This window comes from Acomys minous, assembly GCF_964271855.1.
Source record: "Acomys minous genome assembly, chromosome: 12".
Taxonomy (NCBI): domain Eukaryota; kingdom Metazoa; phylum Chordata; class Mammalia; order Rodentia; family Muridae; genus Acomys; species Acomys minous.
In genome coordinates, this window is record NC_140493.1 from 90,675,213 (window position 1) to 90,689,117 (window position 13,905).

General features: G+C 55.5%; 1 protein-coding gene across 2 annotated transcripts; it reads left to right on the forward strand.

Annotated features, from left to right (window-relative positions):
• Nucleotides 1-3,802: 3,802 nt before the first annotated feature.
• On the forward strand, nt 3,803-13,758 carry PPP1R1B (protein phosphatase 1 regulatory inhibitor subunit 1B). Of its 2 annotated transcripts, none has more exons than XM_084751134.1 (7): nt 3,803-4,318; nt 5,656-5,716; nt 5,975-5,997; nt 6,311-6,386; nt 10,771-10,974; nt 12,766-12,888; nt 12,970-13,758. In XM_084751134.1, the coding sequence occupies exons 1-7, from the start codon at nt 4,247-4,249 to the stop codon at nt 13,014-13,016; spliced, it is 606 nt and encodes a 201-aa protein (XP_084607260.1). In that variant the 5' UTR covers nt 3,803-4,246; the 3' UTR covers nt 13,017-13,758. The 2 variants fall into 2 exon arrangements, with proteins under 2 accessions (XP_084607260.1, XP_084607261.1); XM_084751135.1 differs by lacking the exon at nt 3,803-4,318 and adding an exon at nt 4,878-4,900.
• The last annotated feature ends 147 nt before the right edge of the window (nt 13,759-13,905 follow it).

The following is a 13,905-nucleotide window of genomic DNA, read 5'->3' on the forward strand; positions in this document are numbered from 1 at the left end:
CCTTGCGCATAGGTGGCACACAAGCAAGCAGAGCAGTCACACACATAAATAAAAATAAATCTTTAAATATAGTTCAAAAGTCCATTGAAACGTTGTGCCGGAAACTATTACATTCTGTTGTTTGTAAAGTTTTTTTTTCCCCCTCACACAAGACCAATAGGAATATATTGAGTGGTGATAAAATGGATGGCTGGATAAGAAGATGAATGCAAAGGCCGGGCATGGTGGCCACGCCTTTAATCCCAGGAGGCAGAGGCAGGTGGATCGCTGTGAATTCAAGGCCAGCCTGGTCTACAAAGCGAGTCCAGGACAGCTAGGACTACACAGAGAAACCCTGTCTCAACCGCCCCCCAAAAAAAAAGAAAAAAAAAGACGAACGAATATCTCAAGTGACTGTTCACTATCGCCTTGGCAAAGATTAGGCTTGACCTCTTTTTGCTTTCAATTGTTCTCCCTTCTCCCTTCCTCGATTGCTCTCTTCCTTTCCCCTTCGTGTCAGGGAAAGCTAGCCCTTTACACGCAGCTAGCTCCCCCAGCCTCTCTGAGGCTGCTTCCCGGGACTTCCCTTTCAGCCGCCACATGCCACTCTTTCCAGTTCCAGCTCTGCTCAGCGGTGCCAAGGTCACCTGTGCGGTGCCCAACAACAGACCCACATTGGCAGCCAGCGGTGCAGCAGCCCGAACCTTGGCCCATTCCGCCACCTTCTGGCCGTTCAGAAAACTTCATCTCTAAAGCGGCGGGGGAAGGTCAAGGCAGCCGTTGAAAGCGTCCAGGTGTCTGAACTAGAGCAGGGGCTTACATTTTTATCGCGTGGAATCATCCCAGCCGCTGCACAAGATGGGCTTTTGAAGTATACAGAAGCGAGGAGACGCAAAGAAACTAAGCTCACACGCTAAGCATGGGGGGGGGGGGGGGCTGAGATTCCTATCCAGGGGGCTGTTCGATTCTGTTTGGGTTTTGTTTGTCCGTGTGAATTTATGTGCTTTGGATTGAGGAAGGGAAAAATACTTGGTTGCGCTTTTTCACCTCCCTCCAAGGAGGGCAAAGGCCTCACGGCACCTTCCCAACAGTCGTCTTCCAGAGAAGGGTGTAATGGATGCTTGTGTGGCAGGGACTGGTTAAAAAAAAAGAAAAAGAAAGAAAGAAAGTATCAGGAAGAACCTTGCCTCAAAACAGTGTGCTCAGACCCAGTGAGGTAAGGAAAGGACCACTATAAAACCTTGTCAGTCCGAGCAAACAGAAAAGCAAGTCAAATGAGGTCTTATAATTGTTCTTTGGACATCACCGCCTGTTCTTCCAACTCGAGAATAATAACCCAGGAGTGGCATATTATTTTTACATCTCATTTGCATATGATTAATTCCGAGGCGAAGTGAATGGAAGTCACGCTGGCTTCTCAGCTCTCCCACCTGTTTGTCCAGTGGCCCCCTCCTCTAACCCTTGCTGGGCTCTGCCACCCCCACCAGGCTCTACCCACCCCTTGCCCCTGCCCCTCCCTCCCCACTTCCCTGTTCCCTTCCTCCCTGTCACCCACGCAGCCTCCGCCACCTGGCCGCCCACCAGAAAAACTTTTCCCCAAGTTCCTGAGAAGTCGCGTAGGATCCAGGAGAGAAAAATCAAAGTAATAAAACCTCATTTAATTCCTAACGGAGGGCAGAGCTGTGAGCTGCAATTATCTTAATGCGGAGCTATTTTTACTCTCTCTCCATCTCTGTCTCCTGCCTTTCTGTCATGAGGCTTTCTCCTCTTCACTTCCCTTTGTCTCCTCAGCTCTCTCCACAACCCTCCCCCCCCCACCCAAGTCCCTCCTAGTTCTGTGTCCCTCCCCTTCTGCCTGACCTCTGCACAAACATCTCTCTGCCTTTCATGATTGCAAGGTTGAGGAGCCAGAGGCGTTATACCCAGACAAGCTGGCCAAAGAGGTGAGGACCACCCACTGTCCCCAAAGGTCCATCTTTTGGGAATAAATTACCCCTACCACCATGGGGGTAATCCTTCTTGACTGTTCGGGTCAAACCAGTGTGTTCCCAGAAGTTTCTAATGGGCACTGGTGTTCCCAGAAGTCTCCAGGTCCCACTGGGGGTCAGGGCTCCATCCCTGTCCACTGTCCCCTTTGATCTACCTTTCTCCGTGCACCCTGCTAGGGAAAGCGCCAGTCTCTTACCTTTGGCCTAAAGGCTGCCCAGGTACTGCTTGGCCGAACCCCTCTTTAACCTCTCAGCATACCAACACCCTGGGCTTTGTCGTTCCCCACTGCACCCCATTTGGAAGAGGGGTCCTGGAGCAAGCTAGAAACTGGCAGAGATGCCCAGGACTCAGGGACAGCAAACTATCATGGGCCTGTTTCCCAGAAAATATGTGTAAGTCAACAAGCAGTGGCCAGGCCTGGGCTAGAGGATGTGGGACCTGGCCACCAGGACATACTATTCCCAAGAGCAAATCTCAGCCCCTGGCACACACTTCAGTCTCATGCCCCAAAGGACACTGAGTCTGGGGCAGAACGGCATGCCCCTGACCTCATTTCCATAAGACTGCATTGGCCTCCCAGTCTACCCCAGGGGCAGAGCGCTGGGGCTGGGAGTGGAAAAGTTGCTGGTGGAGTTAGGGGTGTGGTGGAGAGGGTTCCTGCTGTTCCTGGCCTGAGAGTGACCAGCTGAGAAGACAGCCAACACAAACAGAACCCCAGGAGGGCACACACAGGCACAGGTCCACACACGCTCCTCCTGGGCACTACAGAGAGGTGCTCAGTCCTTCTTGCCAGCCTTACAGAGGGTAGTGCCAGTTCCTGCAGAGACTCAAGGGTTCGGACACATAAACAGCAGGACTTAACCCACAAAGCAGCCCCTCTCTTCCATAACACACACACACACACACACACACACACACACCTCTGCAGAAGAGGCTGGCACCTCAGAACGATCATCACGCACCTCTCTTCCCCCGTCTCTGTTCTCCAACGCACCAAGCCCACACACGTGATGGCACGTGTACTGGTAAGGCAGCCCCCCAACTCTGCCCCCTGGGCTGGTTCTGTCCCCTCCCTCAGTAGATGAGGAGAAAAGGCAGGAGACACGTGAATGCTGGGTACACTGTGGCAGGGACTCATGCCCCTCCTCTCCCCTCTCACATTCTCAGCCTCAAGCCCCTCTCCTGCACAGCCCCCGCCCCCCGCCCGCCCCACAAGCTGGCACCACTTGCCCATCACCTTGACAGCCTCTGACATCCTCCTCCACACCCACACCCTCCCCCGCACGCACGCAGTCCTCCCACACGCTGCCACTCACACCCGCATCTTTGACACTCTGACACACTTACATAGACACACTCACTCGCACCACACTGACCCCCACCCTCGCCAGCTATAGCACTCCAGGCCTCTGGTATCCACTTGCACACACTCCCCACCACGATGACTGACAGGTGTCCTCCCTCGCACACCTCTCTCACACTCGCTTTCTAGGACACCCCCATTCACAGCGTGACATGTTGGCACTCTCTTCTCGACCTCACAGGCCTCCCTTAAAACTCTACGTTCCGCACGGGGGGCGGGGGGAGGGTGCGGGGAGGTGCGTGGGGGGCGGTGAAGGGGCCCGAAGCGGTTAAGGCCAGAGTCCTGGCTCCAGCTGCCTCTGCCCTCCCCCCCTCTCCTTTAGCTTCACGCCTGGACTCCATCAATAATGCAACACCGACTTCTGGGGAGACAGCGGGGGGCGGGGGGGCCGGGCCGCTCCCCTGGCCTTAGCTCTCACTCCACACCCTCCTTCCAGCCCTGGGAGAACACGCTTCTCGATGCTCATTGGCCGCTTTCCCCTAAGCCCTCCCTCCGAACGCCTGGGCGCCAGTCCCTGGCGGAGGGGACGGGCTGGGACCCCAGGGTTGGGACCCGTGGGGTGCAGCCTGCAGAGGCAGAGGCGCGGAGAGGAAGAAGACCGAGGGAGAGCAGACTGAAGCTGGTGGAGTGAGGCCAGGGGCAGCTGAGACCCGCGAAGAGCGCAGGCCGGGAGCCGGAGCTCCGCGCCCCAACCCTGTAGCGCGCAGCCGAGGCGCGGGGACTGTGAGTCCTAAGCTGGGGACGCCGAGCCCGGTGCTACAGGCGAGCCCCGCGGTCTAGTCCTCCAGCCCTCGCGGAGCGCGGGATTTTCCTGGGTGCGAGGACACTGCTCCTCCTCCGCGCACCACGCGCCAACAGTAGCTCCGGACAGCCGGGCAGGGTTCAGCCCTACACCCCAGGAGCGCGCAGCCCGCCATGGACCGAAAGAAGATCCAGTTCTCTGTGCCCGCTCCCCCAAGCCAGCTCGACCCCCGCCAGGTGGAGATGGTAAGGGGGCCGAGCCCCATTCACATAGCGCCCTCACCACACAGCCCGGCCGGTCCCCTGGTGAATCCTGCCCTGGACTGCTGGCCAGGGGCCCCACAGGACGGGGAGTTCGCTGGAGGCTCCTAGTAACTTTTCTCCCCAAGACCTTTGAGCCGATCTTGGGGCGGGAGAATTCTTGCAGTGAGCGTCCGGAGGCAGTCTGCTCGAGGGACCGCTCTTTTGGCCCTTACATAGCCCCGCTAGGCTAGCCCATTTCCCACGGGGACCACGTCACCCTGGTGGCACCCTTATGGGCACAAACAGCTCAGGCGTCTGACGATGTCACTTCAACCACTTAGGGTCTAGAGGACCACGGTTTCGCCCTATAGACCTGGTCTGGGGGTCCCCAGAACGTTGTTTGTGACTACTTTCTGGATCAGAGAGTTGAACCTTCTTTGGGGGTTGGGAGACCTACAAAGGTGTGCGGGGCGGGGGTGGGGGGTGGGAGGGATTGTGGAGTGGTGAGGTGGTGGGGGCAGAGGGCTGTTACTCCTCGACCTAGCAAGGACACTTGTTGCTGAGATGCCACTGGCTCTGAAGAAGGTGTGGAGAATTGGGCAAAGCCCTTCTTGGGGTGTTTGGTTCGGGTGGGCTGAAGCCTGGGCCTAAGCAGTTTTTGGCAACAACCACTTCGGCTTCAATTACCTGGGCCTCTCTGCATTTCCCTGGAGCTCCAAGGGGACCTAATTAACTGACAGTTGGTCTGATTGCCAAGCTAGGGGTGGGCCAGGAGAACAGTTTTACTTTTTTTTTTTTTTCATGAGATCTGGGTAAAGATCTCCACAGCTTGAGAAAGAATGTGCCGGGGCCCAGATTCAAACCCCTAGAGACTCCAGTAGACCCTTGGATGTCTTAGGGGCTCAGGCCCACACCTGAGCCTCAGGTACGGATGGAGGTGCCTGCAGTAGCAGCCTCGGACCTCTTCTGCAGCTGAGCCCAGCACTTGAGCTGACCTTTGGTGGGCAAGGGTCATGGGTACCTCCCTCAGAGTGCCCACGCTGACAGTAGGACTTGTCACCACTTTTGGCTTCTAGAGGGCTTTCTATGGTAGCTGTGGACTGGAGTCAGTGGGTGGTTTTTCTAGTCCTTTGGATCCAGTGTGTGCTGTGTGACCTTGAGCACATTGCTGAACCTTTTCTAAGCCTCGGACTTTTCATCCCTGTGAAGTGAAGGGATTGAGTGAGCTGCCTTTGATTCACAGGCTCCCTGAGGTCTCTAAAGCCCTGTTTCCAGCTGGTAAAGGAGATGCTGAGGGCCCTATAGGGTGTTTACCTTGCTCCCTTCTTCCATCTCCCTAGATCCGGCGCAGGAGACCGACCCCCGCCATGCTGTTCCGGCTCTCAGAGCATTCCTCGCCAGGTAAGGCACCTGTCCACCCCCCACCCACCCCCCCGCAGCTCTCTGAGGGCCCCCATGAGACAGGGGGGTCTGGCTGGAGACTGGAGGCCTGGAAGGCCAATTCAGCTGGGTTGGTTTACTCTCTTGGCACCTGTTGGCACCAGGAGGGAAGGGCACACTTTTGCTGTCCCGAAGACTGAGGCTTTGGGGAAAGTAACCTGATTCTTTTTTCTCTTCCTCCTTGGTCATGATTGGTGTTTGCCTGGTGGCTTTTCTTAGAGGAGGAGGCGTCTCCCCACCAGGTGAGTTTCCTGGGGTGGCTGGAAGGACACTTGGCTGGGCCCTGTGGGGTGGGGCAGACAGATGCTCTCAGAGCCAACCTAGGCCATCACAGGACATATTAACATATCCACCCCATCTTCTTGGGAAAATCCTGTTCTCCACGTCACCCTCTCTCTTAGTGGGGTAGGGAGCACATGACGGAGGGTCCGGCTCTGAGCCAGGCTTCTGCGTGGCCTATGTGTCCTGTGCTCTATCAGCAGAGTTGCCCCCACTGGAGGGAGGGCAAGGGAGGGGGTCTCTGGGGAGCTCACTTCAGCCGCCTCTTCCCTGTAGAGAACCTCTGGAGAGGGCCACCACCCGAAGTCGAAGAGACCCAACCCCTGTGCCTACACTCCCCCATCGCTGAAAGGTACCAACCCTAGTCCTCCATCTGTCATGTGCTCTCCTGGAGGCAGGCAGCTGGGCTGACATGGGGGAGGAAGAGGAAATGTCAGGGGCAGAGAAAGGGCAGCTGTGGTCTTAACAGTAGGCTGACAGGTTGAAAGGGAAAGCTGGGTAGCCCCACAGGACGAGGCGCATTGAGGGGAGACACTCTGGGGGTGTCTCTACTGGGCCAAGCTCACCCTTTGCTTTGCCCTCTGGCTCCACAACCCTGCACAGGCTGCAGGGTTGTGCATCTTGGACTCTCCTTTGTCTGATTTCCTGTCAGGGCACCATTCCTGTCACATATTGCCAGGTGTCAGTGGTGGGCACTGGGCGAAAAAGATAAGTAATATTTTTTTTTTGGTAGGCTCACAGCGTAGCTCAGTGGAAGAGCTCTTGAATGACATACATAGGGCATCGGGCCCCTGCTTACAGTCCTGGTTTTGTTTGTTTGTTTGGTTTGGTTTTTCAAGACAGGGTTTCCCTGTGTAGCTTTGGCTGTCCTAGACTTCCTTGGTAGACCAGGCTGGCCTTGAACTCACAGAGATCAGCCTGTCTCTGCCTCCTGGGTGCTGGCATCACAGGCATGCACCACCATACCTGGCTTACAGCCCTGATTTAAAAAAAAAAAAAAAAGGCAATATGGTGGCACAGAGCTCTGTAATCTCAGCCTTTTGGAGACAGAGGCAGGCGTGTATCTGTGAGTTCAAGGCAAACTTGGTCTGTGAGAGAATGCCAGGCCAGCTAGAATTGCACAGTGAGACCCTATCTCAAACAAACAAACAAACAAACAAACATCCCAAATGAAAACACTCCCCCTCCCCAACACACACACACCATACTTGGTGGCACATGCCTGTAATCCCTGCACTTAGGAGGCAGAGGCAGGAAAACTGCTATGGAGGTCAGCTTGGGCCACACAGTGAATGCCTGGCTAGCTAGGACAACACAGCAAGACCGTGTCTCATAAAGAAATGGGGGGGGGGGGAATGAGTAGTTTATTCCCTGGCCTGCAGGGTCCTTTGCTTCTAAGGGTCAGGGAGAGTTTGCAGGAGGGACAGTACTAAGGCTCATGGAATCGACAGGCCAGAAAAGACAGGCAAAAGGAAGGCGGTGTGCAAAGGGCTGGTGGTGTGAATCTAGGTTTTAGGGACAGCCGGAGGTTTGGTTTCTGCCCAGGGAGCTGTGGGAGATACGTCTGAAGGAAGAGCAGGTGCACGTGAGTGTGCTGAGCGTGTGCAAGTGTGCCTCTTCCTAACTAGGTTCCAGTGGCCTAGCCACCCCTCTGGTGGCCCTTCCTGGCCTGTCCCCCCTCCTCTTGGTGCTGGGGGCAGGGGAGGGGGCGCGCATGCACCAAGAGCTCCCCCAGGTGGGTGGGTTTAGTATAGTTTCCCAGCACCAGCCAAGGTCAACAGGTTGCACCCACACTGGCCCACCTGCCAAGACTGGGGGACAAGGAGAGACACTAGGAAGCCAGGAGAATGGCTCCCCTTCTCCCAGGACAGGAAAATGCGGGGGGGGGGGAAGGTGCAACAAGTGACAGGGTGAAAGGACTTCCCGTAGGGACGTGTAGCAGGGCTTACAGCAGGCGTGAAGATAAGCGGCACATTTCCAAGGAGTATAAGAACTTGGCCTTGAGACTGGGGTGTAGAGCACGGACACAGCACACGTGAGGCCCTGGCTTCCAGCACCAGCACCATGTGAACCAAGTGTGGTGACACGTGCCTGTAAGCCTAGCAGCACCCAGGAGGTAGAGCCAAGGGGATCAGATGTTCGAGATTATGCTCAGTGACTTTGGGGCAAACTTGGGATCCATCATGAGACTCTGTCTTAGATAGTCTGCCTCGTCTCCACTCTGGGCTGAGTGAATGTGAGGGGGAAAGTGTCGCCCCCTCACACACACACACACACACACCCGCGTCCTTTTGGGGGAGGTGCTGGGGATGGGATCCAGGGTCTTACACACTATCTACACACTATAATGCTGAGCCACACCCCTGGCTCAGCCCTCCGTGACTTTGGTACTGCACTTGGGGAGTGGGCTGAGGTAGGAGTTTAGGGCCTGGAAATTTCTTGTGAACCAAAAGATGACAAAAGATTTGCCTATGCTAGCCTCTCTGGGCTGTATCCACAGAGTCTGGGAAGGGAGAGACAGGGATGTGGAACCAAGTCAGGAGAGAACTCAACTGGGGTTCTTGAAGATGACTTTTTGTGTTTGTTTGTTTGTTTTTCGAGGCAGGGTCTCTTTGTCTTTTCCTGGCTGTCCCGGAGCTCTCTCTGTAGACTACGCTGGCCTCAAATTCACAGAGACCCACGTGCCTCTGCCTCTCGAGTTCTGAGGTTAAAGGCGTGTGCCACCACCTACCTTCTGGGTTCGTGAATCTTAAAAAGAAAGACTTGGACTGGGCGTGGTGGCGCACGCCTTTAATGCCAGCACTCTGGAGGCAGAGGCCGGCAGATGGCTGTGAGTTCGAGGCCAGCCTGGTCTACAAAGTGAGTCTAGGACAGCCAAGGCTACACAAAGAAACCTTGTCAAAAAAAAAAAAAAAGGAAGACGTCGGGTAGGGGGATATTATTAGGGTCTGAGACATGGAGAGGAGAAGGCCCAGCGAGGCATGAAGGCATGAGAGACCTGAGCTAAGGCAAACAGGAGCTCATGGGGTGCCAGCGCGGGTGCTGTGCACATCTATTATCACAAAAACTCATTCTCCCCCCCCCAGCTGCCTGCCTGTTACCTTCTCTCCCCCAGCCCAGAGGCCCTCTATACCAAGATGGTTCTATCTGGCAAGCTTAACGCTTTCTGGACAAGGGAAAATGCCTGTCAGGGCTTGGGTTTTGTAGGGCAGGATTCATGAGCCCTCCAGGAAGGGTGGATAGCCCTAAGCCTCAGGGGATCAGGCGGGCAAAGGGTGCTTCCAGGTCAGGTCAGAACTCTCTCAGTTGGCTCAAGGTGAAGCTTTGTCGGGTCCCCAAGGCCAGGGCAGGGCAATTTATTGCGATTTTATTGCCTGAGTAGCTTGCCCACAGCCTGCGGGAAGAGGTAGGTTGGGAGCTGGGGGCAGGGCGGGGCATGGGGCACACACAATGCGCCCTCTGTGCCTGTCCCTGAGTTGGCAGGAGAGCAGGGCCCTGCTCAGTGCACCGGAGGTTTCCAGCCTACCCCCTGGGCTGCTAAGGGGAGGGGCCACTGTTGGACTAAGTAGCCAAGAGGCACTGACCACTGCAAAGGGACCAGTCTGGGGCCGGTGAAGCCAGTGTCTCACCCACTCTAAAGTCCTGATAGTCCCTGGCCCCTCGCTGACTGCTCTAGTCTTTTGCTCTGTTTGAGGAGGAAGGATCTTTATGTAGCCCAGGCTGGCTTAGATCACTGTGTAGCTAAGGATGCATTTGAACCCCTGATCCTCCTGCCTCTACCTTACGGATATGCTCCTATTTGAGGCTTCTGCTAGGAACAAAGCCCAGGGGTCTGTAAATGCTAGGCAGGTAGTCTGCCAACGGATCTACACCCCCAGTCCCTCCACCCCAGTCTTAACCCAATAATGTTCCTTCAGACCTTGCCGTTCCCCAGAATCCCCAACCCATCCCTCCCTCCCTCCCTCCCTCCCTCCCTCCCTCCCTGCTTTTCATCTTTGGGAAGCCGCCCACACTGTTCCTTTCCAAGGCTGAATCTGAGCAGGTCTTCGTGGTGGTGGTGGTGGTGGTGGTGGTGGTGGTGGTGGTGGTGGTGTGTTGCTGTTTTCTGGGTCACCGCAGAGGGAGCTGGGAGATTAGGGATATGGGTCAAGACAGCGAGGGTTGCGTCGTCGTAACTGTCCACTTGCCCAGCAAGGACTTCACTGGCTGCAGAGTGCTGTGACCTCAGGCTCAGAACTGTCCCTGCTTTGGGAACCCGGGAGGCTGGGCAGGATTGGACAGAGAGACATAGCAAGGTGGATTGTTGTGAACAGTGTCAGGGAAAATGGCTCTGGTGTAGAGGCCTGGCGCCTTCTGCCTGGGCTTAACCCTGGCAGACACTCTCTGGGACCTGGGCACCTAGCTGTTGTGTAAGCTCCCTGGCCAGAAAATGTTAAGCTGTTGCCGTGCTGGTCTGGTCTTGCCCAGCCAGGTGCCCTGTGGTGTTGGAGAGTTTCTGGTGCCAATCTCTGGGGGAGAGGGCAGCATTTTGGAACGGCTTAAGAGCCAGATATGATGGAAATGTACCCCTGTTGTTCCCACCTTGGTTTGACCCTCCGCCACGGTGGAGTGGAATGCAGCCTTTTGCTGTCAAACGCGGGCCCCTTAGGGCACCACCTCTCCCTCAGTTGCATGCATGAGCCGTGGTTCCTCCAGCTCGGCTGACCCTTGTCCCTCTCTGGGTCCCCCTCTGCCAGCTGTGCAGCGCATCGCTGAGTCCCACCTGCAAACCATCAGCAACTTGAGCGAGAACCAGGCATCAGAGGAAGAGGATGAGCTGGGGGAGCTTCGGGAGCTGGGGTACCCAAGAGAGGATGAAGAGGAGGATGAGGATGAGGACGAAGAGGAGGATGAGGAAGAAGACAGCCAGGCGGAGGTCCCGAAAGGCAGCAGGGTGACTGGTAAGCTGAAGGGACTGTGGTCTGTGGTTTCTGCTACCGTGGGTCAGGCATGGCTCTTCCAGAAGGATCCTGTGATGCCCTCTGTGGCCAGCTCCTGAGACCTGGCATCCCCCCGTCCCCTCCTCCATGCTAGTTTAGGTTAATCCTTCACCTGATTGGGTTTTCCCCACTGCTCATCCCTTTCTGAAAGTTTAGGCAAGGCACAGGACAATTGATAGACCCCCCCCCCAAAAGGACTCTCTCCCCACGGAAGTGAATTATGAGGAGGCTCAGAGACAAAAAGAAAACCCAACATTCCATTTCCTGCAGTTCTGAACCTAGCATGTTCCCTCTCCCCTCCCCTCCCCCTTGTCCGTCCCTCCCTCCCTCCCTCCCTCCCTCCCTCCCTCCCTCCCTCCCTCCCTCCCTCCCTCCCTCCCTCCCTCCCTCCCTCTCTCTCTCTCTCTCTCTCTCTCTCTCTCTCTCTCTCTCTCTCTCTCTCTCTCTCTCTCTCTGTTCTCTCCAGGATCATGAGCCTAGTCTCTTTCCTTACTAGGAAAGGGTGAGAGAGTGCCCTCTAGTGTCCAGATGTAGAATCGAGGATTTAAGAGCCAGTCAGGTCTGTGCCTCTACTCTAACCTCAGCAGCCTGGAGATAAAGGCATCTAAAACCTACACAGGAGGCTTTAGAACCTATAGGAGACCCTGACACCCAGGCAACTAGGCAGAAAGACCTCATCCCCTCCCGTGGTTGTGTCTTTCAGGCCACAAGAGGCTATGTTTCATCTATTTAACTTGGTGCACGTTATGCTTTTGGGAATGACAAGCAGTCTCCCTCTTAAAGCGTTTGGTCCTTAGCTGGGTGGTGGTGGCGCACGCCTTTAATCCTAACACTTGAGAGGCAGAGGCAGGTGGATCTCTGTGAGTTCGAGGCCAGCCTGGTCTACAAAGTGAGTCCAGGGCAGCCAAGGCTACACAGAGAGACCCTGTTTCGAATTAAAAAAAAAAAAAAAAAAAGAAAAAAAAGAAGAAGCTTCGGTTCTTGGGCTGAGACAAGATGACCTGGATCTCTTCTCTGCATCTCTGGTTGTGAGGGCATCAGAAGGCTGGCAGGGCTGAGTGAGCTCCTTCTGAGAGAGAGACATATACTACCAGAACACAGACAAATTGATGACAGCTGCTCCCTCAGGAAGGGGAAGGGGGCCCTGGGTCACATTACCGAACATCCAAAGAGCAACATCAACTTCTAGCACTCCTGAGTGACTCTTAGGGAACCAGCCCTGTGGCGATTGAGAGGGCAGGATCTCACACTGCAATCCAGGTCGGCCTGAATCTGAACACTGTTTCTCAGGTTGACCTTGAACTCAAAGCAATCCTCCTGCTTCAGTCTCCTGACTGCTGGCATTACTGGCATAAGCCTACTCACCCAGATTCCTGGAGGTATTATGTTATCTGAGGCAATCTTTTTCTTTTTCTTTTTGAGACAGGGTTTCTCTGTGTAGCCTTGGCTGCCCTAGACTCCCTTTGTAGACCAGGCTGGCCTCGAACTCACAGCAATCCGACTACCTCTGCCTCCCGAGTGCTATGATTAAAGGCGTGCGCCACCATGCCCAGCTTCTAAGGTAATCTACACTGATCTTCTTACTTAACATTTCCTTCAGAAGTGTGCCTGTGAACTAAGTCACGCGGCCAGTCATAGGGAGAATTCAACCCAGTGTTCTGCCGCGCCGTCTCTCCCGGAAGCTTGCCCTCAAGCCATCAGACAGCACTAGGAGGGTCCTCCACCTGTATCTGTGTACCCTCTTTTTTCCAGTGGGGCAGAAGCTAACTTGTGGGCAGGGTTTGGAGGGGCCCTGGGAGCGCCCACCTCCCCTGGATGAACCCCAGAAAGATGGAAACTCTGAGGACCAAGCGGAGGACAGAGCGACACTGAGCGGTGAGCTTTGAAGCAAGGAATTGGGAGGGAGCTGGAAACCTCCCGGGCCAAGCCAGGCCTTCAGCCTTCTTTGTCTTTCAGAGCCTGGAAAGGAGTCCCAGCACCCTACTCCTGAGCCCGGCACATAAGCTCAGAGTCCTGCATCTCCCAGGAGGAAGTACTCCCCCAGAAACCCACTCTGTCCCCACCCTACTTTGTACCCTTCCTTTCACCTGCTAGGGCTGCGGCTTCTGACTTCTAGAAGACTAAGGCTGGTCTGTTTGCTTTGGCTGAAGCCCAGAGTCCCCGATGCCTCTCCCTGCCAGTCAGTTCTCTCCTATTTACCCGGGGGGGGGGGGGGGGGGGGAGGGGAAGAGAGCCCACACTGGAAAACCCAGAAGGCCAGAGACAAATATTCGCCCTTCACAATTTCTCCTCTCCAGATCCGCTCCCTTAGGCATAGGAGACCCACAGGGCAGGCCCTAAGATCTGGGGAAAGGAGGTGCTGAAAGCCACCTGCAGATGCCCTGAGATCTCCAACCCTCTTCCTATGGGGGGTGGGGGGGAAGCTTTAAGTCCCCACCCCTCCCACAGACTTCTACCGGGGCCCAGGCCTCAGGCACTCTTTTGCACAGCCTCAACATTTCGGATGTCTTCCCCACCGTCCCATTCCTGCCGGGTGCCTCCAAGATGGACTGGCAGAGGCTGCTTGTTGCGTTTTGTTTGTGCTTTGGTGCCAGGAATGCCACTTAGTGTATGTCCTTAGAGGAGCCACACAGTGAGGGGGAGCCTGGTTCCCCTTGTCCTCCGGCTGCTTGGCTCCCTTCCCATTTCTTCCCCGACTCCAGCCCTGAACCCCCTCAATGCTGTAATAAACCTTTGTAAATAATTGTCCTGAGATTCGTCTTTCAGGGGAGGGAGGAGAGAGCAGGAAGGAATGGCATGTTCTAACAAGGAAAATGGTGGTTATCTAAGGGTCAGGATCGTGACCCTGGTGTCCAGTCCTTCCCAGGGGCCATTTCTACATACAACAGACAT

What these genes read in the sequence shown, in the direction of transcription:
- PPP1R1B (XM_084751134.1), top strand. Translation starts at nt 4,247, where the DNA reads ATGGACCGAAAGAAGATCCAGTTCTCTGTGCCCGCTCCCCCAAGCCAG. An exon ending in CTCAGAGCATTCCTCGCCAG is followed by an intron (nt 5,717 to 5,974) that starts GTAAGGCACCTG and finishes GGCTTTTCTTAG; the next exon opens with AGGAGGAGGCGTCTCCCCAC. An exon ending in GGACAGAGCGACACTGAGCG is followed by an intron (nt 12,889 to 12,969) that starts GTGAGCTTTGAA and finishes TTTGTCTTTCAG; the next exon opens with AGCCTGGAAAGGAGTCCCAG.